Genomic DNA, 27,089 nt, shown 5'->3' with positions numbered 1-27,089 from the left:
TTATTTGCGGAACAATGGTATGGTTGTACCAATGCATTTGAAATAGTAAATAGGGCATGGATGGTGGTCATATGATCAATCCAGACAACTAGTCAACAGTTAAGAATTGTCCATGTTTAACGCCTCACTCAATATGCACCAAAGCGGTTGTACCTCCCAGTGTACTTCATCTCACGGTGCGGGTACAACATGAGTCAAAACCCACAAGGTTTAAAGTCAAACTTTTAGTTATGCGAAAGATCAGGCTGAGACAGGGGCTTGGTACGATATTGGGAGGGATAGGATCAGGCATTGGAACGTTAAATGTCATGGATACTAAGAACTTTCAAAAAAGAGACAAAAATGTGAGCAGCCTGACTGGGGATACCATTACTCTACGAAATGCTTTGGAGAGCGGGTTAACCAGAAATATATTATCCTGTTGGTTATCTGATGTAATGCGATGGGAACAACTGAATAGAATGGGATGGGAACAATTTCACACGTCACTACAACAGAATAATTTCAATAATTTGCGTGTTCCATGTAATTACCCTTCAATTGTTAAGTGTAGAATTGGAATGAATATCTCTCTCAGGACACAGTGATAGCTGGGTGAACTTATTCAAGTTTGCTCAATGAAGATAGTAGATCAAATCTAATAAGTAATATGTTACCTGTAACATGAAATGGTGTACTTTTACTATGAGCATTATTAATGTGAACCATATACAGAACTGGTGTAACTTTATTACTCTCCTTTATCTGTTTGGCCCGCAGGAACTGGCGACAAGGGGGTGAAATACACTTCCACTGAAAGCCACCATCTCATTTGCGGATGGACAGTTAACACGACTTGCTGATTCCATGATGACCTTAACCTTACATCACTGGAGGGATACATTTAACGGTTAGTACCCAAAGACCACTGCGGTCATTAGCTTAGTAATTCACCCCATTGTTATATTATTCGTATCCATGATGGTTATTTTCATTGTGGTTTTAATTTCCTAGTGTCGGTTACATACTCTTTATTATATGTTCTCACGTGGCTCTCGCTGATTTGCGTCTGTATTTACAATTGGAATATGCTGCATTCCAGTATCATCAGGGGTGAATTGTACAGGATGGGCTGAAGGGCTGAATTTTTTGCTGATATTGGGCAGCTTCATGAGCTTGAAGGAGTTCTGTGAACATTCCTGTACGTACCTCAGACGGCACAATCAGAACTTGTTTTCTGTACTTGTAAGCAGCTTGTGCTGGCTGTTTGTTACTCTGTGAGGGAGAGAGTTTCGTTCCGCGTCATTGGACTTCACCTCGGACGGGGAACGGGGCCGGGGTCGGGAACGGGGCCGGGGTTGGGAACGGGGCCAGGGATACACCTCAGCCTCGAGACCAGCCTCAACCGAGGGGTCTCCGACGGGCAGAAGGATGTGAGACTTATTGCTTTTTTCCGACCTTTTCTTACTATTATCATGATTATAACCTAATAAATACCCACATTAAACAAATTGCTATTGCCCAGTCGTCTCTTAAATACATTTAATCAAATCCAAAAAGAACTGTTTGAACATTCCCTATGAGTCAAGACAGGAGTAACTTGTGTGGAGAGCATGACCCTAATCAATGTTAAAGATTAGATTTAGACACTTGTCCAGCTATTAACTGGCAGGTGATAATTTCTGGAAACTGAATCCGAGAGTATAACCCCCTCTTCTAATCTTTTGTTCTGGGTCCCCAGCGGACCATTCTTAAACATTCTGGGTCTCCTTGGTATAACTGGGATCAATTCAATCCCTTGAGGAGTTTCAGTGGTGCAGTGGGCTTAGTCTCCATGGTCTTGAGTGAGGTCTTCAACAAGGTTCTGCATGTAAACCCATTCATCAGGGTCCAGGGAGAGTGAGCCAATTGAAATAAAATTAGCTTGTAAGTGGGAGACAGAAGCTTGTGTTAGAGGCTTGTTACTCAGACAGGAGGCCTGTGAAGGGCAGTGTGCCACAAGGATCAGTGCTGGCAAACACAAATATCCCCGTTCTTTGAAATTCCTGCTAAATTAAGAACAACATGCAAATCCTTACTGGATTTATCAGGCCTCATTATTTTTTGAATAGGCTCCAGTGCTTCAAAGCATCCTTCTTGCACCTGTCAGGTATCGCTTGCAGAGGATGCTGTCACAGTGGAGCCAAGTTGTCTCCATCAGACAGACAGTTTAAAACAAGTTTGAATTCTCCCTGGATGTTTCTTTTTGAAGGAAGGCAAAAGAATCATGAGTTGGTGGGGTCAGTCTCACACAGAGATCCAGAGGATTTGGGTTTTGCTTTCAGTTATTGAGTAGTTTTTGCTGGTTCCACGAGTTGAAAGCTTGATTTCTCTGCTGCTACAGTGAAGCCTCAGACAGAATAACGTCCTCTTAAAAATTAAAAGAGGCAGGTTGTTTCTTTCAGTGTGTCTTTCCAGTAGAGTGGAGAGAGACAGCCTGTGAGAATAATAACTGTGTTGTTGAATGGTGTTTATGGGATACTGCCCATATTGGAACAACTGATGATTTGTGGTTAAATAATATCTTGTTTTGTAAAATAATTTTACAGAGTAAAGTTATATTAAGTTCTTTTTTGTGGTATTTTAACTGCATTGTAACTTTAAAGCATGTTTTGAATAAAGCTTAGTGGTTGACCAGTAAAATCAAATCTGGAACACAGTGCCTTACACTTGACTTTTTAAAAAAGTTATTAAAATTTAGCATAGAAGCTATCACATAATATAATATGAGGGAACTGCTCTGATCCATGTCACTTACACACAGTTCCATTACATACCATTGAACCACTGAGGGCCTGCTGTGTCCTTCCAGTCACTATGTTCTCTGGGTGTCTCATTCCTATCTTGTGCTCCTAATTGTGAATTGGCAGTGGCTTGTAACCACACGAGGTTTGTGGGGAGCACCTCCACCCAGGGTCTTCCTGTTTGCAAGATGACCCTTGCGAGGAAGGTCATTGGGGTTCAATTCACTCTTTCCAACATTGCAGAACAGTGGCGATGGTTGGGTATGTGAAACTTATGTTTTATCCGCATTAATTTCTGGTCTACTTTGCCACTTTTCTGGTGAAATGATCTCCTTGATCAGAAAACATCTCAGTGTGGAACGGACACCAAGGAATCAGTACCTTGGCTAATATCCTTGTGATTGTGGTTGCAGTGCGATCCTTTGTCTTGAACACCTCTACCCATCATGTAAAGTGATTCATTCTAACTGAACAGTGTGTTTTCACCTCAGCATGGAAGGCACAGGCCCTGTAAAAGCTTTCTCATCGGTTTTGCAGTTCTGTTCATCAGGGTTGATGTAGTATTTTAAGGTTGATCGCCGCCCGCGATGTATTGCCTGCAGAGTATATACTGTGGACACTATTTACCCACCTCGCTTCTGACTGCCAGCCACCACCAGTTTTGGAATAAGCTGGTTACCATGACACTTTTACCATGGTGATCAATCCCATGATGGGGTCTGATTAGCATTTTCCCCATGTAATCTGGGATATTACTCTGCTGTAGTGGTTCTCCATTGAAAAGTGTGGTGCAGGCAAAGCACAGCAGGTCAGGCAGCATCCATGGAGCAGGAGAGTCAATGTTTCCGGCATCAGCTCTGCTGCAGAGGTTTTGCCCAAAGTGTTGAGTCTCTTGCTCCTCAGATGCTGCCTGACCTGCTGTGGTTTTCCAGTGCCACACTCTCCAATTTTGACTCTCCAGCATCTGCAGTCCTCACTTTATGTCGTGGTTCTGCTATTGCTGCAAATTAAGGTGCAGTATTTTTGCAGTTTCAGAGTTCTGGAACCTCCATTACCCACCCCACTACCCCACCTTTGATTTCTTGGGCATGGTGGAATAATTCCCATTTGCCTGCATAAGTGCAGCTCTCAGAACATTCAAGAAACATCACATCATTTTGGGCAAAGCAGCCTGTTAATTGGCACCAGGTCCACAAATCTTAATTTCCTCAATCAACAACTTAATCGCAGCAACATCTACCATCGGTAAGATACACTGTTGAAATTTGCCAAGGCTCCTTAGTTGGAATCTTCTTAACCCATGACCACTACCAGCTGGAAGGATAAGGGCAGCAAGTACATGGGAATATCAACAGCTTCAAATTCCCCTCAAAGTCACTCACCACCCTGACTTGGAAATATATCTCCATTCCCTCAGTGTCATTAAGTCAAAATCCTGCAACTCCCTCCATACAGGGAGTCTAAGGTGTACAACTCCACCAAATGGACTGCAGTGATTCAAAACATTCAGCACCTTCTGAAGGGAAACGAGGGATGGGCAATAAATACTGACATAGCCAGAGATGGACACATCCTGTGAATGAGTTAAGAAAAATATCTTCCAATGCAATGATCACTGCCAATCAGACATTAATTGCAGGCAGCTCCAGTTGATGTCACCTCTTTACCTTTTTATTTGGTGCTGGAGAGGCATCAAGAACAACCTCCTTAGAGGAATGCCTTATCCAGAAGCAGCCCAGCAAAGAATCTGGAGTCTGGCCTGGAGAGGTGGAGAAATCTCATCGCATGACCGAATCATGAGAGTTCCAAGGTGCATTTCCTGTACCAGGTTTTTAGTGAGTGTCTTCTCCATTTAGGAATCTTGCAGACAGGCTTCTTGCTGCCTGGATGACAAAGAAGGTACAATGAATCTTTCCCAGATTCCTTTCCTGACAAATAAAGCAGGTGTAACATTTTGCCTTCACTTTTCTTCATCCTCACTGTTCAAGACCCAAAACACCTCTTCCAGGTGAAGGATTGATTTGCTTGTACTTCTTTCAGTCTCATCCACTGGATTCACAGTTCAAACTGTAGTCTTCTGTCCATTGGGAAGACCAAACACTGATTGGATGACCATCTTCCAGAACACTTCAGTGCAGTTCAGGAGTATCTCAGTGAGCAGTCAATGGTCTGTCATTTTCATTCTCCACCCTGCCCTCTTTTGGTGAACAGAAAGATCTGGAATACAATGGCAGACAGGAGAGGTCGATGACAGAACAGTCAATATTCAGGAGTCAAAGGTAATTTGAAATGTGGCAAGAAAATGAACAAAGAAAGAAAAATGTGCCTCCAGCAGAAAACAAAAACTAAAAATGGAAAGAAAAGGAAAAAAAAGGACAGTGTGCTGTGGAGTGAAATGTTCAAGTCCAGAAGACGATAAAAGCCTCATTAGAATGTCGGGCACTTGAGCTTCTTTGGAACAGGGCAGCAGGCCAAGTCGAAGCCAGTCTGACAGCAGGGTGGGGCATGAAAATGACAGGTCACTGAAAGCTCAGGGACATTCTGGTGAGCTGCGCTGAAGTGTTTGGCAAATTGTTCTTCCAGCCTGTGTGTTTGTTCTTCACAATGTACAGGAGATTCTACTTGGTGTTGTGTGTAGTTTTATTCTTTGATGTTATTTCTTCAACAATGCCTTCTGGACCAGCCAAGAAAAGTGCTGCAGGTAATGTAGCCCTTCCTACACAGAATTATTAAGTATTTTAATGTTAAGTATTGTCTTATTTCATTACTTTTCAACTTATTCTATTAAGATGTGGAGGTGCCGGTGCAGGACCTGATTGGACAAAGTTAAAAATCCCATCACAACAGGTTATATTCCAACAAGTTGATTAGGAAGTACAAGCTTTCTGAGCGCTGCTCCTTCATCAGGTAGCTAGTGGGGTAGGATCATAGGACACAGAATTTATAGCAAAAGAACATAGTGTCATTCACTGATGCAATATATTGAACAAATCTCGATTGCTGTTAAGTCTTTAAATTTTTAGAATGGGTAGCAGGTTTTAATTCATTAATATGTAAATCCCAGAATTGCTTTCAAGTCACACATTCCTGAGATCACTTTAGGATTTATATAAAAACATGACATCTCAGCTCAAACAATGAATTAAAGGTAAAAATTACTGCTCCTGAACTGCTGTGCTCTTCCAGCACCACTAATCCAGAATCTGGTTTCCAGCTGATTTTACTGCTCCTCGGATGCTGCCTGAACTGCTGTGCTCTTCCAGCACCACTCATCCAGAATGAATTAAAAGTATCATGTTAGAGTCTGTATGTATTCCAATAGTCAGATTGGTTCTATTTCCAAAGTAGGAATTTATAAAATGGCCCGTATATTATGAAAAGTATTGCCTGCCTACAGATTTTGTGCTTTTTGAACAAAATGAAATGTACCTGCAAATACAACTCTGCAAATGGAAATTTACCTGATGAGTGTGTGTGTGGGTGCATGCTTGATAGTGTGTGTGCATGAGTGCAATGATGTATATGCCTGTGAGAAGGTATGTATGTGTGCTTTAGTGTATGTGAGTGCATAGTGTAGTGGGGTCACCTGTAGTTTGACATGAATCCGAAGTCCCAGTTGAGTTCAGCCTCGTGGGTACTGAACTTGGCTATCAGCCTCTACTCAGCCTCTCTCCATTTTATAAATTCCTCCAATTATGATACCTTTCTCTATCTACACCAAAACCCGAAAAACATCCTTAGATCTGCAAGTTGACATGATTCTGATCTGAGCCCAGTTTAAGGGGAACCCATCTCCAGGGAATAGCTCCATCTTTCCCAGAGATCTCAGTGCCTGATGAAGCAAATTCCCCTTCCCTCCCACTACCCACTTCTGAGATACAGAGACTAATTCTCAAATCTGCAGATGCCTTCTTTGTCCTTAAAAATGATAAGGATCATATTAGTCATCTGTCGTGTTTGTTCAGTGTCCACTGGATATGTATGTCACTGTTTAGTCTAATCTGTGCCTGGAACGTTTATACACAGAAGGTTCTGCTGCAAGTAGACCAGCTGACCGCAGATTGGGGTTTCAATGTGCTGCTGGCTCAGGGGTTAATCTACTTGACTTCCTATCATTTGATATGCACTTGTTTTGAAAGAGGCTGCACCACTCCCTTCAACAACAACAACAACAAACAGAAATTGTTGGAAAACCTCAGCAGCTCTGGCAGCACCTGTGGAGAGAAATCAGAGTTAATGTTTTATACCCAGATACCCCTTCTACAGCACACCATTCTCTTATTTGGTTGTTTTGGATCCACTGTTTCACAGGAATTTTTCCCAGGACTGGAAACTCAAATCAAACTCTTAGGTAGAGATTTCTAAGTGTTCTTGTAATGCTTCTGTTGATCATGCAGTGAATGTACTGCAGACTCCAACTATCTGCAGAGGAGCTGATTCCTTAGCGAGTGTCAGACATTCTGACATTTGTGACTGTCCTAATACAGGTTGGATACTTAGTATGTGTGCTCAGTGACTGGTATTTTGTCCTGCCATCTAATCATGAGAAGCTTTTGATAGCTGGTCATGAGAAAACTCCCTTTTGTGGTTATATCAATGCCTGGGTGTCCTTGGCAAGGGAGCACATGTTGTTCATGGGCCAGCAAGAAGCTTCTTGGGTTGGTGCAAAGTGAGAGTTGAGGTCCATTATTTCTACCTCTAATAATATTTTTATTTAACTTCAGTTGTCAGTTTTTGTTTCCATTTGAAGAAAAGAGTGCAATTTTCTGCTGAGTATGTTCAGTATTGAACTGTCAGCCAGTGTAATTCTCCTGCCAGCCAGAACATCATGAAGTTTATCCTTGAATCGTGCATCAATTGACATGTAACTCAAGTTACAGGTTACTAATTTTGAGATTCATGGTTTTATATCAATACTATCTCTTCAAACTCATAATTCCTATTTTTCCTTGGATTTGGCAATTGGCCATGAACATTGCAGCTTATGACTCACATCCAGTTCGTACACTAATCAAAATAGTTCGGTTCATGGCTCTTCTCATTCCCCTGTGATATGTCAGGTCTAAAAGATGAGCAGGATGAAACGGTGGAAAGACAAATATATTTCCTTCATCCCATTCAGATCAATTAGTTGTGGATCACAGTCTTGTTGTGAATGACAACAATTTGTATTCCCAGAAAGCCGGCAGAACTAACAGCAACAAAGACAAAGGGAAAGCTGTTGATGTGCTCTTTTTGAATTTCCGATGGTTGTTTGACCAAGGTGCTACATCTAAGATTAATACAAAACGTAAAAGATCATTGTGAAGAGGGTTACATATTAGTATGGATCAGGATTCATTGGCTAACAGCAAGCAGATGTATATAAGTTAGTCATTTTCAGGTTGGCAAGCTGCAACCAGTAGAGCTTCACAGAGTTTAGCTATTTACAAAGATTATAAATGATTGATGACGGAACAATTTTGATGGCAGCAATATTAAGGGGGGCAGAGTGGCACAGTGGTTAGCACTGTTACCTCACAGTACCAGTATCTCCAAATCTAACCTTGGGTGACTGTCTGTGCAGAGTTTGCACATTCTCCCGGTGTCTGCATGGGCTTCGACCCAGTGATCTGGTGTTTCCTGCACTCCATATAGTCATGCTGAATTGTCTGTAGGGATGTCTAGGTTAAAATGGATTAGCCATGGTAAATGCAGGGAATGTGCCAAATGGTCTCTTTCTGCACCATAGGGATTCTATGATTTGCTGATGGCACAAAGGTACGCTGGGAAGTAACTTTTAAGGAGAGCATAACATATTTATAAAGTGACATAGGGTTAAGTGATTGGGCAATACATTGGCAGATGAGTTACAAATTGAGAATATTATCTACTTTGGCAGGAAGAATAGAAAAGCAGGTTATGATTTAAATGGAGACAGCTTCCACAATTTATGGATACAATGAGATAAAGATGCCTTCAGATATGAAGGTTGGTGTGCAGGTTGAACAAGTTATTTGGAAGGCAAATGAAATGGCTATCTATTCAAAACTAAAAGGTTTTTTCAAATAGTGTAATAAAATAACTTGTAGAGAAATATTTAATGGCATTCAGTAATGAGCTGTGAACTCTGGATAAAGTCACAATAAAGTGAACTGTTGGTTAAACAATTCATGTCTGTTCTAGGAACTTGAGGAAATAAATTGTGATATCTTCAGAAGAGTCCATATGACAGTAGAGGAGGGGTGAGAGGTCTTACAATGCATCTATGTAGATAAATGCCTGGGAACAGATCAGGTGCATTAAGAACGTTGTGCGAATTAAAGGATGAGATTGTAGGGCTCCTTGCAGAGTTATTTGTATCATTGACAGCCCAGTGTCGGGTGCTGGAACACTGGAGAATGGATAATATTCTGCCATTATTTAACCAAAACCTGCTGCAAGGAAAAACCAAGGGAACAACAGACGAATGAGCACTGACATTAATGTTATTGGAGGGTATTCTGAGAGAGAGGTGTTCCACACATTGGGAAAGGCAAGGAGTGATGAGGGGTAGGAAGCTTGGCTTTCTTTGTTGGAAATGATGTCTCACAGACTTGACTGTGTTTTTTGATAGTTGCCCTGGAAGAGAGTTGAAGGCAGAGTAATAGATGTTGTCTCCAAGGACCTTTTAAAGACCTTCGACAAGATTCTGCATGGTAGACTGGTTAATAAGTTAAGATCACATTGGGATCACGGGAGAACTAGACAGTTGAATACAAACTAGAGTTTTGGGAATTGACAGTGGGAGGTTGAGAGTTGTGGTAGAGAGTTGTTATTCAGAGTGGAGGACTGTGACCAACCACAAAGTTCAGTGCTGGGTTCACTGCCTTTTACCATGTACGGAGATGATCTGGACTACAATACAGGAAGCATAGATAGTAAGTTTGCAGATGAGAACAAAATTGTCGATATCATGGACAATGATGAAGGCTATCCAAGAGTGCAATGAGATGTTGATCAGATGGACCAACCAGCTGAAGAGTGGCAGAAGAAGTTTAATTTAGATAAGTGTGTGATGTTGCATTTTGATAAAACTAACCAGAGCAGGACATTTAATAGAAGAGTCCTCGGGAAGTGTTGCCAAACAGAGAGACCTCAGCACATAGTTACTTCAAGGTGGAATCACAGCTCAGCAGAGGGTGAAGAAGGCATTTGGGATGCTTGACTTCATTGGTCAGAGCGTGGAGCATTAGAGTTGGGAAGTCACGTTACAGCACACAAGCCATTGGTAAGGTCAGTTTCAGAATATTGTGGTTGTCCTGTCCGAGGAAAGATGTTGATAAACTGGAAGGCACGTAGAAAATATTTACAAGTGTCTTGCTGGGACTGGAGGGTTTGAATGCCAGGACGAGGCTGAATAAGCTGAAACTTATCTCCCTTGTGTGAGAGGTGGTACTATGGAGGTTTGTAAAATCACAAGGTGAATAGACAATATCCTTCTTTTTTCCCAGGGTAAGGAAGTCCAGAATTAGAGAGAATAGCATTAAGATGAGAGGGGAAAGATTTAAAAAGGACTTGAGGGATAACTATTTCCCACAAAGGGTTTATAGAACAAGCGATCTGAGGAAGTGGGAGAGGCAGATATAATTGCTATGTTTAATAGACTTGGACGGACTCATGAATCATAAAGGTTTAGAGGTACAATATCTGGGCCAAATGCAGGCAATTGTGTCGCGGTTAGTTGAGGATATGCATGGACAAGTTGGACTGAAGGATCTGTTTCCACGCTGTATGACTCTATGACTCCATGACTGTAATCACAGCTGAGATGGAGGAGACAAGCTCCCATATCACAGCAGTGTACTTTTGTCTGGAGCCTCTGATCACAAATGTAAAAATGTCTGTACCTCTCATTCCAACAACAAGGCAGACCGAGGCATCAGGTTAAAACCTGAGCTTGGAAGGAAGTGCCTGGAAGGCTTTGTTGTGTAAAAAACTGTGTTTTTGTATTTTTTGACATCATGCAAGTATTCTGTTTGAATTTCACAAGTGCCTGCGGTCACTAAACTGTTTGATTTTGTTCGGTAAAAGTGAGGACGACAGACACTGGAGATTAGAGTCGACTATGTGGTGCTGGAAAAGCACAGCAGTTCAGGCAGCATTCAAGGAGCAGGAGAATTGATGTTTCAGGCAAAGGCCATTTATCAGGAATGAGTTTAGGAGTCTCAAGGGTCCAGAGATAAATGAGAGACGGGTAAGAGTGGGGCTGTGGGGAAGTTAGCTGAGAGTGCAATAGATGGATGGATGTGGGGGTAAAGGTGATAGGTCAGAGGGGAGGATGGTGCAGATTGTGGGAAGGAAGATGGACAGGTAGGACAGGTCTTGAAGGCGTAGTGAGCTGGAAGGTTGGAACTAGGATAAAGTGGGGGGAGGGGAAATGAGGAAACTGGTGAAATTCGTATTGATGCCATGGGGTTGGAGGGTCCTGAGATGGAAGGTGAGGTCGGGTCCCTCCAACCCCATGGCATCAATGTGGATTTCACCAGTTTCCTCATTTCTCCTCCTCCCACCTCACCCCAGTTCCAATCTCCCAGCTCAGCACCGCCTTCATGACCTGTTCATCTTCCTTCCCACCAATCATCTCCATTCTCCTTTCTGCCCTATCACCTTTACCCCCACCTCCATCCACCTATTTTACACTCAGCTACCTTCCCCCCCAGCCCCACCCAGTCCCATTTATCTCTCCACCCCCAAGGCTTCTAGCCTCATTCCTGATAAAGGGCTTTTACCTGAATCGTTGATTCTCCTGCTCCTGGGATGCTGCCTGACCTGCTGTGCTTTTCCAGCACCACACTCTCGACTTTTGTGACTTTTGTTACTTGATTATGAAGTGTTCTTCTTTGTGTTAAGTCATTTTTTTTCTGCAGCTTGACATCTCAATAAATATTTTCTGCCATGTTTGTATAACCTATAGGAGCTCATATTTCTGGGTACATACGGAAAAGAAAGTGTAGATGTTTTTAAGTGTCTGAGTTAGTTTAAAAATCATGGTGTAAAGTTGCAGATTTAATTGAAGTATTCTGTGTTGGGATTTTGCCGCATTATTCTGACTCTCCCAGATAAGAGAATTGTGGTGAAATGTGAATTGATTAACAGATTGTGATCGTGGAATGATCAGTCCCTTTTAAGGAGCTAACGGTGATCATCAAATAAAACAGCTGCACATTGGTTCATTGAAGTCAGAATGTTGAAGGGTTTCTGATGAGAATTTCCTTCCCAGTTTTTCATTACATTCAGGTAAAAGGCAATTGAAGAAAGAACAATCAAGAGAATTGACGTCACTCCAACAACAATTTCACATCATTGAGCTCTGGCAGGGTTGAAAAAAAATCAATCAAAGTTTAAAAACCTCTCCAACAAAGACAATCCAGAAGGCACGGGAAAGGCATCATTGTAAAAGTTCAGGAATAAATTACAGTCTTGTATATAGTCTCAGTAATAACTCACTATTGAGAATTGTGTACAGAATTGTGTACAGTGTCTTAAAAAGAAGGTTGTACATAGATTGAGTGTTGTAGAGGTTCACCAGACTAGTTGCTGGAATGGGAAGAATGTTTAATTCAGAGAGGTTGATAAGACCTAGTCTGTGGAATGCTGGGTGGCCTCAATGGAATAGAAATTGGGGAAAAGAGAATTCCTCATTTGGAAAGGGAATGGTAGATCTTGGAGAAGAACATAGCATAACTTACCACAGGGTAAAAAGGAAACCTTGAAGGGGAAAGAGAAGTTTAAACATTTCTGTTGAATTCACTGCAATAAAGTATGCTACGTGAAATCACAGTGTTGGTGGATTAGCAAAAGCACTGGGAAGCCAGATGTAGGAAAACAGGAGAGGCCAGTGAATTTTGTTAGAGTGGTAACAGAAAGCACAGTGGAAGTTGGAACGCTACGTCAGAATGTACAACTGGGGTTTGGTTCAGGAGGAAGTGCGGATCTTCTTCATATTTTTGTGAAGGTAAAGTTTACTTGCATAGGCCAGGAGCAGCAGGTAAAGAGGGGCAGCATGGTGGCTCAGTGGTTAGCACTGTTGCCTCACAGCACCCGGGCCTGGGTTAGATTCCTGTCTTGGGCGACTGTCTGTGTGGAGTTTGCACCTTCTCCCTGTGTCTGCGTGGGTTTTGTCCGGATGCTCCATCTTCCTCCCACAATCTAAAGATATGCAGGTTAGGTGAATTAGCCATGCTAAATTGCTCATAGTGTCCAAGGGTAAATATAGAGTAGTAGGGAAATGGGTCTGGGTGGGCTACTGTTCGTAGGGATGTTGTGGATTTGTTGGGCTGAAGGACCTGTTTTCACACTGTAGGGGTTCTATTAAAGGTTACAATATTAAGGAATTCCATGATCCTCACAATATTTGATGTTGAAAAATGGGAAGAAATGTACTTCAGGAGAATTGTTACCAGAAAACATGCGAGTAACAGGAATTCGCAGTGAGACAAGAAGTGCTTTGTTATACAGAATGAGCTGAAAATGTGTTGCTGGTTAAAGCACAGCAGGTCAGGCAGCATCCAAGGAACAGGAAATTTGACGTTTCGGGCCAGAGCCCTTCATCAGAATGAGGTTAGAGTGTCCAGTGAAGAGTGGAGAAGTCATGGTACTGAGTTACAGCAGAAAGATGAGAAACTAAACCAATTGTATCAGAAAGCATGTAGAAGAATCTAAGTGTATCCCAGTGTGCTACTACCTTAAAAATGATGTCTTAATGAGGAAATGGAGACCATCATACATTCAGGCAGATGAGAAATGTGCAGAAGTTCATCAAGTCGTATTGCCAATAAGTTATATAAAGGATTGTTGGAGGCACTACCAGTAGGAGTACCATTTGGGGGGAAGGAAAACTCAAGCTAAAATACAAAAACATTTTTAGTGCCCTGGACTGCACAAGGATATAGATGAATTTTACCAGACATATCATACATGTCAGGTAATTGGAAAATCACAGGCAGCAATCAAACCAGCACTTTTAATATCCACTCCCATATGTGAGGAACCTTTTATAAGAGTCTTAATTGATTGCATTGGACCTGTATTAAAAACAAAAAATGGGAATCAGTATTTGTTAACAATAACGGATGTGCCCACCCAATTTCCAGGGGCCATTCCATTACACAACACCACAGCTAAAATGATTATGGAAGAGTTACTCAAATTTTTCACGAGATACAGATTACCCTCAGAGATACAATCAGATCAAAGTTCGAACTGCACATCAAAATTATTCAAGGAAATTATGAACAGTTTAGGAATAAAACAATTCAAATCTACTGCACACCATCCAGAGTCGCAGGGAGCACTAGAAAGATGGCATCAAACATTAAAGATCATGTTGAGGGCTTATGATCAAGACTACCCAGATGACTGGGATAAGGGAATTCCTTTTGTCCTTTTTATTATCAAAGATGCACCAAATGAATTGGCCAAATTCAATGCATTTGAACTAGTTATTGAGCATGAAGTGAGAGGACTGTTAAAATTAATTAAAGTGAAATTGGAAATTCAGAATTCAGAGACCACATGTTTGGACTATGTGTCAAATTTTAGGGAATGGTTCAATAGAGTGAGGGAGTTGGCTAGACAGCATTTAAAAGTATCGTGGCATACATGAAATGGGAAGCAGACAATAAAATCAAAAACTGACTATTTTGCGATTGGGTTAAGGTATTAGTGTTACTTGCAATGGTAGATGAACCTGTAAAAGCAAGGTTTAGTGGAACTTACCAAGTCAAAACAAGATTAAGTGAGGTGAACTATTTGCTAAGGACTCCAGACAGTAAGAAATCTCACAGACTGTCATGTGAATTTGCTCAAATGTACGATGGCAGGGAAGGAAAGCCAAAGGAGACGGTGTTATTGGTTACAACACAGAGGGAAGAACCAAGTTCAGAGGATTCTGAATTGGACATTCTGCAAATTAAATTGGACAATGAGGATGTTGTCAAAAATTGGTATAAATTGTTGAGTTACCTTCCAGAGGAAAATCAAAATGATCTTAAATAATTATTGCTGTCATAGCGGAGATATGTGGAAATAATGTGGGAAGTGCTAACCTAATTATGCATGATGTAGATATGGGAAGTGCTGTTCCAATTAAGCAACATCCTTGTTGGCATAACCCTCTAAAGTTGGCACAGGTTCAAAAGGAGATTGGACGCATGCTCCAAGACGACATAATCAAAGTGAGTTACAGTGATTGGAGCTCACCCATGGCAATGGTGCCAAAACAGATGGTACCCACTGGTTAAGGTGTGGATTATTGCAAAGTCTATGAAGTTACAAAGACTGATTCATATCCAATTCCATGTTTGGAAGACTGTGTTGGGAAGGTGGGACAAGCAACTTATATTTCTAACTTAGACTTGCTCAGATGATACTGGCAGGTACCTCTGTCCAAAAGAGTGTCCATTTTCAGCTTTTGCAATGTCAAGTGGACTGTATCAGTTTAAAGACATGCCATTTGATACGAAAAATGTGCTGGCCACATTTCAGTGACGAACAAATAAGATCATTTCTGGATTACCCAATTGTGTAGTTTATATCAATGATCTGGTGATTTTTAGTCACACATGGAAGGAACATTTACAATATTTATCCAAATTGTTCGATCGAATTTGGGAGGGAGGTTTGATGATAAAGCTGGCTAAAAGTGAATTTGCCAAAGTCCATTCACCTTCCTGGGCCATGTTATTAGGCACAGTCAAATGGCCCCACAGAATGCAAAAGCAAAAGTAATTGGGGAGTTTCCCATACCATCGACAAGAAGAGCCATACTATAATTCCAGAGTGTCACTATCCACTTTGCAGGCATCCTGCCCCTATTCTTGATGAAGGGCTTTTGCCCGAAACATCGATTTTCCTGCTCCTCAGATGCTGCCTGACCTGCTGTGCTTTTCCAGTACCACTTTAATCTAGACTCTGGTTTCCAGCATCTGCAGTCCTTGTTTTTACCCAAGAAACAGTTCTATGCTGATCCTTCCTGTTTCTCTGACATCTCTCCTGTAAGAGCCTGTGTTTGATATTACATTTTTTGCCAAGAGGGAGTTTATGGGGATGTTGTAAGTATTTGGAACAGCATCAGTAAATTGTGATTGAGTTGATTGTTTTTTTTAAATATTTAACGAATTCTACATCCTGCTCCCTTTTGTTTATATTTCATTTTGTTATCTTGTAAATAAATTCTGTTTTACTTAATTCATTCCCATTTACACGTGCGTAAAACAATGAGCAAAATTACAGTTTGGGTTACTTTCTGGAAATGTTCTGAAGGGGTCTGGCCAGGTCCATAACAGAGGTAATTGTGGTTGAGATCTTGTTCATTCCCTTTACATCCCTCTTGGTTCCCTGGCCTCCTAATACAATTCCCTGAGTTGTTTGCTGTGACAATACTGTGTCTTTAAGAGATGTGTCCTGTCCTGTTTCTCTTGTGGAAGGGTGTTGTCACAGTGCTACCAAAATGTCTCCTTCAAACGGGCAGTTGGGAAACAGCTTTGAATTTTCCCCGCGTGATTTTTTTTCAAAGTAAGATAAATGAACGATGAGTGGGTGGGGTCAAGCTCACACTGAGGTCCAGAGGGTTTTGGTTTTGCTTTCAGCCAGTTGCCGGTGTTTACTGGCTGCTGGAGCTGAAAACTTAAGCTCTCTGCTGCTAGAGTGAAGCTTCTTAGACTCAGAGGCTTCCTCTTAAAAGAGGCAGATTGTTTCTTTCTGGTGGACTGGAGAGTGACAGCCTGTGAGAATAATAACTGTGTTGCTGAATTGCCTTGACCAAGAGTGCATTTATGAGGTTGAGAGTGTGGTGCTGGAAAAGCACAGGCAGCATCCGAGAAGCAGGAGAATCGAGATTTTGGGCATAAACCCTTCAACAGGAATGAGCCCAAAACATTGATTCTCCTGCTCCTTAAGTGCTACCTGATCTGATGTGCTTTTCCAGTGCCACACTCTGGACTTTGAACTCTAGTGTCTGCAGTCCTCCCTTTCTCATAGTGTGTGTATGGGGTGCTGTTTGCATTGGAACAATTGACGATTAGTGGTTAGCTAATACAATATCTTGTTATGTATTTCAAAAAAGTTATGCCAATTCTTCCTTTTGTTGTGTTTTAACTGTGTTGTAAGATTAAAGCATGTGTGATTAAAGCTTAAGGGTGCACCGGTAAAGTAAATTCTGGAACAGAATGCCTTTGAAACATAAAATATACAATTTAGAGTCTAGGCTACCACCATAGTATTTTTTAGGGTCCTTACCTGGTCCATAACACCTCCATGACATACCATCGAACCTGGTCCCTGGAGTCCCTATTTCCTTTGGGAGTCTCATTACTCACTCTGTGTTCCTAAAGTTTTAAGCCAGTTGACAGTGGCTTGTCATCTCATGAGGATTATAGGCAGAACATCTATCCATGATCTTCCTGTTTTCTCGATGGCCCTAGCCAGGGAGGTCTTTCAGGTCTACTTCATTCTTTCTACCATCTCAGAAATTTGGAGATGGTAAGGTATGTGGAATTTCTGTTTATAATTGTGGTTTCTGTGCAATCCCATGTCTTGAACACCTGTACCTGTCAGGTAAAGTGATCCAGTCTAACTAAATAGTATCTTTTCCACTCAGCATAAGAAAGACCCTATTAAAGCTTTCTAAATGGTTTCTCAGGTCCCATTGACCAGTTTTGATGGCATATTTTATGTTGATAGACTTCCCTGGGATGCATTGCCCATAAGGTATATGGCATAAGTGTGTATTGCAGATGCTGGAGATTAGAGTCAAGATTAGAATAGTGCTGGAAAAGCATAGCAAATCAGGTTGTATTCAAGAAGCAGGAAAATTGATATTTCAGGCAAAAGCTCTTCATCAGGAATATGTTTTTGGCAATATTTAGCCACCTAAAATTCAAGTGCTAACTATCAACCGATCTTAATGTAAGCTAAGTATCATTACATCCCTCCCTTGGGATTGAGGTCTGTCTGCATTTTACTCATGCATTCTGGGATATTACTTTGCTGTTGAAGTTCTGCTATTGCTGCAAAATTTTGGCAGCAGTAAAAGAATCCCAGAACATTCATAACTTCCACCATGTTAGTTGAGAATAGTACTTCCCATTTACTGAGATGAGTACTCCAAAACTCCAAAAACATTCAAGAAGCATTACATCATCTAGAACAAAGCAGCCTGTTGATTGGCAACACACTCCCAAACATTTGTTCCCTCAATCACCAACTTGATAGCAGAAATGTTTACCATCTACACGATGCACTGAAAAAACATCACCGAGGCTCCTCAGACAGCGTTAGGGCGAGTCATAACCTAGAGACATGAAATGGAAGATGTAAGGGTGGCCCATAACTGAGAGACATGAAATGGCGGACAAGTGGTTCAACAGAATTAAAAGCCTGATCCAGATTTTCAGTGAAATCATGAGTTGAGACAATGGTACCTTTGAACAGGAGTTATTCCAAGAATAACGGAAAGTCCTGCACAAACAATGGCTGCAAAAAGGCTTGTGAGCGACAGTTTGATAAGAAACATACAAGGACAGACATCTTGAAGATTTGTATCAAACATTGAAGGGAAAAGTAACCTCCCGCAATAACAAATGCAGATGAACTTATGGGATTATGGCTCGTAAAAATCGAGACAATCAAACAAGTTCATTAAGCTGCAACAGTGACTGACTCCCAGTCTCATCAATGAAAGAATGTTGCCTGATTAGGTGAAAAGGGTTAGTCAGTTCAAGGGGAGTAAATCTCAACCCAGAAGATTGTATGCGATCAGTCCAGGTTATGGTACGACTATGAAAACTACAGAGAAAGACATTTCACAGTAATTTGTTGTTTCATTGAAATTATTCACAATATTAAGAAATGGATCTAGTTAAAGATTCTTCAGATAATCACAGTGATAGTTTTCAATGTAATTATAAATATACATGTAACAAAATACAAAGATCATTAAAAGCATTAGGGGACAACATTCACAGAAAGATGTGAAAGTTAAGTAATCTCAGAAAGCCTTCCATTTATCATTAAAGGAATGCCTAGCGCACACTGTAAGAAACAAACTGCTCACAACTCATTAGCTAAAGAGTGCTAACAGTAGGGGTAGATGTAAAATTTTACACATTACTAATTTTAAAATAGAATTAATATTACAAATCTTATAGCAGTTAGTAAGAACCAATCATCTTTTGTATCTTTTATAATTAGGATAGTGGGAAATATAAGATGACTAACAGGATTTGATAGGGATAGCAAATGAATACAGTGAATAACAGAATTCAAGCAGTCCTTAGCAAGTCTGGGACATGTCTGAAGGTGTATAGCCAGTAACTTTGGAATGCGAATTAATAGCATGTATTGAAAGGTCCCAAGGCATAGTGATAATAATGTCTGTCAAACATCAAAAGATCATGGGGAACCTGAGGTTTCAATCAAAGTGTCCATCATTGACTATGGGTATCACAGGATTGGATGTACAGAACAAAGGGGAGGGCAAAGTGACATGTGATATATGATTAATGTTACATAGCATGTATAAAAATACTGTGTTCTACTCATTAAATCAAAACATCTTTGACCTCTCTTCTGATATGAATCAAAGGTTAAGGGGATGACTGAGTCCTCACATTGAGTCCAGATTAGGGGGTGATCACTGGCTCTCCCTCTGCACAATCTTGTGCTTAGTTGAATAAGAGTACCATGTGTCTGAATCTTGCTGCCTCCCGAGTCTTTGTCCCTGGTTAGGGGGTTTCGCTGCAACAGACAGAGCCTTCTAAATCCATGACAATGACCACGACCACATAGGAGGACAAGGGCAGCAAGAAATTGGGGACACCACCAACTGCACATTCCCCTCCAAGCTACTCGCCATCCTGACTTGGAAATATATCTCCATCCCCTCAGTGGCATTGGGCCAAATTCCTGGGATTCAGGACTGAAAGGCACCAAATGGACTACAGTGGCTCAAGACATTTGACCCCTTCTCAAGGGCAACTAGGCATGGACAATAAATAATGACCCAGCCAGTAATGACCATATCCTGTGAATGAATTTCAATAAAAGTATCTTCAAAATGTGAAAGGTTTGATCAATGCCAGTCGGACATTAATTGTAGGTAACTCTGGTTGGTAGCACCTGTCTACATCTTTATCTAGGTGTTGAACAGTTCTGAAGAACAACCTCCTTGGAGGGAAATCCTTATCTAGAAACAGTCTATCACAGAATCTGGATATTGGCCTGGAGAGGTGGAGAAATCTGATCGGATGATGGAAGCTTGAGTGTTTCAAGAAGCATTTCTTGTGCTGACAGTTGGGTTTTTAATGAGTGCCTTCTCTGTTTTAAAATCCTACACACTGGATTCTTGGTGACTGGATGACAAAGAAGGTACAATCAACCACTCCCTGAATCTACAGGATTACATCATTGGCTGCAAATTCTCATGTCCACTGTATCTAACCGACCCATCTTACCCCACCTACCTCAAGCTCCATAGTACACCTCTGTATCCTGACTGATAGTATAATGAGCTACCAACTGTGAGGTGCTACTCAGGTCCACATTTGATGCCTGGAATGATGTGGTGACCTAAACCTTCAGGGTAATAGTGGGCTTAGAGGCTGGAGTAAGGGGTACTGCTGTGGAATCTGTGAGGCATTAAGTCATTCTGCATTAGTGTATAAGTGCCCACAACCATCTCCCTTGATTGCTGTAGTCTGTAACTGCACTGGAACGGTCATTTACAAAGAACTGACTCAATAATGGTATAATTATCATCATTTTCTCCCCATAGTTTGCCTCTGTACTCCTCTGGCCTCCCCTTGACCAAGAGGATGCTTCTCTGAAGCTCATTTTCCCCTCTGCCTGATGTTATCTGAACTCCCTCAGTTGCAGGCCTTTGTTCATCAGGGCTTCTGCTGCTAACCTCTGTTCCCAAGTTGTAAGACTTGATCATTTATTTTACTTTATTTTTGATTGTGGACTGAATTTGGAAAAGGCGGCAGTGGAAATTAGAGTCAAGATTAGAGTGCTGCTGGAAAAGCACAGCAGGTCAGCCAGTATCTGAGGAGCAGGAAAATTGATGTTTCAGGCAAAAGCGTTTCAACAGGAATGAGGCTGGGAGCTTTGGAGGTATAGAAATAAATGGGAGGGTGGTGGAGCAGGGGGAAAGGTAGCTGACTGCAATAAGTGGATGGAGGTGGGAGTAAGGTGATAGTTCAGGAGAAGTGTGGAATGGATAGGTCAGAAGAAGATTGACAGGTGGGACAGGTCATGAGGATGGTGCTGAGCTGGAAGGTTGGAACTGGAGTAAGGTGGAGGGAGGGGAAATGAGGAACCTGGTGAAGTCTACATTGATGCTATAAGGTTGAAGGGTCCCGAGGCAGAAGACGAGGTGTTTGTCTTTCAGACATCAGGTGGCGAGGGAGTGGGGGTGGAGGAAGCCCAGGACCTGCATGTACTCAGCAGAGGGGGAGGGGGGAGTTGAAATGTCTGGCCATGGGGCAGTGGGGTTGGTTAGTGTGGGTGGCCCGGAGATGTTCTCTGAAGCACATTGCGAGAAGGCATCCGGACTCCCCAGTGTAGGGTTACTGTATCGGGAGCAACGGATACAGTAAGTGACATTGGTGGAAATGCAGGAGAAACTTTGATGAATGTGGAAGGCTCCTTTGGGGCCTTGGACAGAGGTGACGGGGTTGGTGTGGGTGCAGGTTTTGCAGGGGATGTTGTGGGAATGGGAGGGTGGCTTGTTGTTGGGGGGGTGGTGGTAGTCATGGAGGGAATGCTCTTTGCAGAAAGCGGATAGGTGTGGGAAGGGAAATATATCCCTGGTGGTGGAGTTCATCTGTAAGTGTGAAAATTGTTGGCAGATGATGTGATTTAAGCCAAAATGCGCTCATCCCTCCAACTGTAACAAGGACAGAACCCCTCGGTCCTCAACTTCCAGCCACCAACCGCTGCATAAATCGCATCATCTGCCGACACACAGAGCGCATCAGAGAACATCTCCGGACCACCTGCACCAATCAATCCCCCTGCCCCATGGCCAAACATTTCAACTCCCCCTCCCACTTTGCTGAGGACATGAACTCCTGGGCCTCCTCCACGACCACTCTCTTGCCACCCAACACTTGGAGGAAGAACACCTCATCTTCCACCTCAGGACTTTTCAACCCCTCGGCATCAATGTAGACTTCACCAGTTTCCTCATTTTCCCTTCCCCCATCTTACCTCAGTTCCAACATCCCAGCTCAGTGCCATCCTCTTGACCTGTCCCACCTTTCAATCCTCCTTCCCACCTATCCACTCCAACCTTCTCTCCAACCTATCACCTTACCCCCACCTCCATCCACCTGTTGCACTCTCAGCTACCTTCTCCCCAGCCCCACACCCCTCCCATATATCTTTCCACCCCCAAGGCTCCCAGCCTCATTCTTGTTGAAGGGCTTTTCCCCGAGGCGTTCTGTCCTTGTTGCAGTTGGAGGGGTGAGCGCATTTCGGCCTAAATCATCAATTTTCCTACTCCTTGAATGCTGCCTGACCTGATGTGGATTTTCAGCACCAATCTAATCTTGACCCTGTATTGGAAAAAGGACTATTTCACGGCAAAGAACTGAGGAAGGAATTGCTGCACTTTTAAGAAGCATAGTACTGAAACTCATTGCAAGCAGTGTTAACACAGCTGCCTTGTTCAAGCAGTGCAAGAAGATATCTGTTGACTGGCCAGCACCAAGGAGCATTTACAATGTGAAATTTGGCTGGAATTTCAGCATTCAGGAGAAATAGTCCTACCTTAGTCACACCCAACAATTCATTCCATTCCCAGGACTCCTACCCTTTTATCTCCTCCTTCCTCACTATTCAAGGTCCTTCACACCCCTTCCAGGTGAAAGATTGATTCATGTGTACTTCTTTCGATCGCATTGACTGTATTCTCCACTCTGCCCTCTTTTGGACACAAGCAAGATCCATGATATAATCGAAGATGAGGAGATTGATAACAGAAAAACCAGTCTTCGGGGAGGAAACGAAATTGAGATTGGGCAAAAAATAAACAATGAAACTGAAGTGTGCCAAGAGCAGTGTGCTGTTGGCTAACACAAAAATAAAAAAAAACAAATAAAAGGAAACAAAGCAGAGAGCAATATGAAATGTATTGAAATGTTTGATTCCAGTAGATTATAAAACAATAGAGTACAAGAAAAAGCACTGTTTGTTCCCTTGAGCTTCTTTGGAACAGGGCAGCAGGCCATGTCGATGCCAGCCTGACAGCAGGGTGGGACATTAAAATGACAGGTCACTGAAAGCTCAGGGACATTCTGGTGAGCTGCGCTGAAGTGTTCAGCAAAGTGTTCCACCAGCCTGTGTGTTTGTTCTTCACAATGTACAGGAGACTCCACTTTGTGCTGTGAGTATTTTTATTGTGTGGTGTTATTTTTTCAATGAACCCTCTGGGAGCAACCAGGCTAAGTGTGTAGGTAAAGTCGTCCTTCTACTTTCTTACCAATTAAAAAGGACTATTGCTTTATTTCATTATGCATCTACTTAATTCACAAAAGTAGTGCTTAACTTTTTAGCTGTTTCTTTTCTTGCTTTGTACCCATATTTTTTTATTCCGAGTTTGATAAAATGTGGAGCTGGAAAAAGCACAGCAGGTCAAGCAGCATTAGAGAAGCAGGAGAGTCGACATTTCATCAAACCCTTCATCAGAAGTCCTGCTCCTCCGACGCTGCTTGGCCTGCTATGCATTTTCCAGCTCCACGTTTTATCAATTCTGACTTTGCAGCATTTGGAGTCTTCACTTTTTCCTTTCATTCCTAGGTATGTTTTTCCTTCTGTGGTGACTTAATACAATTTTCACAGTACTCCTGTCATTTTGTCCTTGAGTAGATGTGATAATAAAATCTAATTCTAAATCAATCTTCTCTCATTAGGACACAATAGTTTACTCCATTTTCACTTATGATTGATTTCTTGGGTTTCCCACAGGTAGCCAAATCTCAGATCAGAACAGTGCACACTAACACTGTTATAGAATTAATACATTGGGATTGAGCATTGGACTGAATGACTGTATCTGTGATTAATTACTATGAACTGTGTAACACCAAACCAGCACTGTTCTTACTTAATCTACATGTAGATGCCTATGTGACAGTGTACATGTATTGACTGACTAAATGCTGAGAATTGTCTGGAACAGATGGAAACAAATAATAACATGATGGTAATTACTGAAATTTGTTATCATAGAGATTAAGGCCATGTTTGAGAAGTTCGATATTGATGGTGATGGTGACATCAACACCAAGGAGTTGGGTCAAGTGATGAACATCCTGAGACCGAACCCCATCAGAGAAGAGTTGAACGCCATCATTGAGAAAGTGGATGATGATAGTAAGAAAGCATTTCTCAATCATACTTAATAATTACACTTTTTCAAATGTCATTTCGTTCTCAAATATTCATTGTTAACAATAGACAGATCTTACATTCCACTGTGCTCTTAACTCAGGAAGTGGCACCATTGACTTTAAAGAATTCTTGGCGATGATGGTGAAGCAGATTAAAAATTGGGTGAAAAAAGAGTTGGCAGAAACATTCCGCATATTTGATATGTGAGTTTGACCTTTAACTATGCTGCTGGAAATATGGTGTGCATGAATTCCATTTTGAGGCAGTAGTTTCTCTGTTGTACACATTGTGAAATAACATAACTTGGTCAACGATTAGCACAACAGATGAAAACCAGACCTATTTGAACCTAATTTGGGGGGTGGTGCTGCTAATGGTTCAGCTAGCTTATTTGCCTGGATAGCTGGTTTGCAATGCAGAGTTAACACCAACAGTGTGGGTTTCATTCCAAACCATCTGACAGACTCTCCTTCTCAACTCTCAAATTAGGCATGGTGACCCACAACCTAAACTCACTCCCAGTCATCTCTCTCCAATGAGAATGTAGCGCTATGATCAGCTGAGACTTTGGTGACTTTACTTTAAATTAATGTAATTAGACTATTTTAACAATGAAATATATCTATTATATAAATAATAATAGAAAATTTCAGTAGGTTTAGCACCATCAGTAGGGAGGGAAGAACAGATTTTATGTTTTCAGTCCACTATAATTTGTTCAGAACAGAAGTGGTGAGAAATATGGAAATATTTGGCACTAGAAAAATTTCTGGCAGAACTAGTAATTGCTCAACACGTATTGAACCTTGGTTCACCCACATTGTCTGTCACATGTATTATCTTGCATCAATTTGTAAAAAAGGTATGGAGGCACTAGAAATGGTGGTTTGAAGATTAAGAAGAAGAAAGATCGTAGAAATTCTTGGGTATGTACATCAGGAAAGGATTAACAGTGGAGTCTATTTCTCTTCATGAAAGAAGACGAAGGGATGATCCATAGTGGTCTATAAAATTAATCAGGATTTTCATAGAGTAGTCAGACAGCATGTTTTCAATGGGGGAGATGGTGCAACAGTGGAAATGTCACTGGACTAGCTAGCCAATGACTAACACTAATGTCCCAAGGACAAAGATTCAATTCTCATCCAGTCAGCTGGTGAAATAGAAAACTCAAATCGTAAATCTGGAACATAAAACTAATGTCAGTGACGATTGTGACAATTGTCATTGATTGTTGTGAAACCCTATAAGGTTCACGACTGTCCTTCAAAGAGGATTTTGTGCCATTCTTACCTAGCTGGCCTAGATGTGATCCCAGACCAATGGAAATGCATCTGTTAACTACACTCTGAAATGGCAAAACAAGCAACTCCATTCAAGACCAATTAGCCATAGGCAACAATGCTGTCCTTGTCAGCAATGCCCAAATCCATGTAGGAAGTTATGGAGAACATGACTAGAGACCAGAAATAGAAGACAGTCGGAAAAACTTCCATGGCCAAAAATGTGGAACAACAAAGAGTGTGATTAAAGATTATAATTGCAATTAAAGGGGAGCTGGATAGGATTGAAAGAAAAAGGGGATTACAATGACAGATTATTTTTAATTGCTTTCAGAGTACAGGGCCCACTATCCAATTCAGGCCATGAGGAATTTGAGGCATTGTGTGGGAAGAGTAGTATGCTTGGATGGAACAGCTGATTTTGGACCAAGGATTCTGACGTTCTTTCCTGAGATGTTCATGCATCAGATGTAGATCTGTTGTACACCAGTGATGAAAATGGAATATTATGATTCGATTATATACTGTAAATTTCCAGGTTGGAAAAAAGTGAAATTAGATAGAAACTGATATTTTCTTATCTCACAACTTCTATTTTGATAAGGCAGATAACATTGCTGGATTGGGAACGTTCATACTTTTCTTGCTATTTCCAGGAATGCTGATGGATTCATTGACTTTACTGAGCTGATGAACATCATGCATTCTGCTGAGATGTTTGTTACAGATGAGGAAAATGATGAACTCATGAGGGACTTGGACAAGAACAATGATGGCAAACTTCACTTGAATGGTATGTACAAATAATAAAATGAGTTAAACTCATTAATGATATGATGTTGGCTTACTATTGAGTATGGAGAAAGTGAGCTGAAAATGTGTTGCTGGAAAAGCACAGTAGGTCAGGCAGCATCCAAGGAATAGGAAATTAGACGTTTCGGGCATAAGCCCTTCATCAGGAGAAAGTGAGGACTGCAGATGCTGGAGAACAGAGTTGAAAAGTGTGGTGCTGGAAAAACACAGCAGACCAGGCAGCATCCGAGGAGCAGGAGAATTGACGTTTCGGATATAAGCCCTGAAGAAGAGCTTATGCCCAAAACATCGATTCTCCTGTTCCTCGGATGATGCCTGGCCTGCTGTGTTTTTCTGGCACCACACTTACTATTGAGTATTTAAATATGTATCTTTTCAATCAAATATCATCTTCCCTTTTACAGAATGGATGAAGATGATAGAGAATCTCCAGGAAATGACCAACATTCCTTACTCCTTTATTACTCTCTCATTTCTTTAAGAAGCATCATGCACCTCTCCGATACAAAATCGATTGATCGTATTGTCTTAGGGCTTGGCTCTGCTCCCAAGATCACCAAGTGTAAATGATTTAACAATTTAATGAATTGTGTGTTGTTGCCCTTCTGAAGTAAACTGATCAGACAACTGAAATACACATGATAATTGCAAAGAATTCAAGATCTGTTAGAGAGGACTGGTGCTACACATGAAGCATTTAGATTAACTGTTAAAGTTCTCTTTTAGTGAAGAAGAAGCAACATCCGGTGTTTGAAACTCTTAATGATTTCACCACCAGCATAGAACACTTCACAATTTAGTCAAAAATCTTTCCTAA

At 41.5% G+C, this 27,089-nt stretch overlaps 1 protein-coding gene across 1 annotated transcript; it reads left to right on the top strand.

Annotated features, from left to right (window-relative positions):
- The first annotated feature begins 828 nt into the window (after positions 1-828).
- Positions 829-26,765, top strand: LOC132822703 (troponin C, skeletal muscle-like). The gene is made up of 5 exons (XM_060835969.1): positions 829-889; positions 24,015-24,158; positions 24,277-24,379; positions 26,116-26,252; positions 26,677-26,765. Exons 1-5 carry the CDS (start codon positions 847-849, stop codon positions 26,751-26,753), a joined length of 504 nt encoding a protein of 167 aa, XP_060691952.1. The 5' UTR covers positions 829-846; the 3' UTR covers positions 26,754-26,765.
- The last annotated feature ends 324 nt before the right edge of the window (positions 26,766-27,089 follow it).

The sequence above is a fragment of the Hemiscyllium ocellatum genome, chromosome 15 (genome assembly GCF_020745735.1).
Source record: "Hemiscyllium ocellatum isolate sHemOce1 chromosome 15, sHemOce1.pat.X.cur, whole genome shotgun sequence".
Lineage (NCBI taxonomy): Eukaryota > Metazoa > Chordata > Chondrichthyes > Orectolobiformes > Hemiscylliidae > Hemiscyllium > Hemiscyllium ocellatum.
This window is presented reverse-complemented; position numbering and strand designations above follow the sequence as displayed.

Excerpts from the sequence above, each read along its gene's own strand:
- LOC132822703 (XM_060835969.1), top strand. The coding sequence starts at position 847 with ATGATGACCTTAACCTTACATCACTGGAGGGATACATTTAACG. Across the intron at positions 24,159-24,276 it reads TGAGAAAGTGGATGATGATA|GAAGTGGCACCATTGACTTT; the intron begins GTAAGAAAGCAT and ends CTCTTAACTCAG. Across the intron at positions 24,380-26,115 it reads ACATTCCGCATATTTGATAT|GAATGCTGATGGATTCATTG; the intron begins GTGAGTTTGACC and ends TGCTATTTCCAG.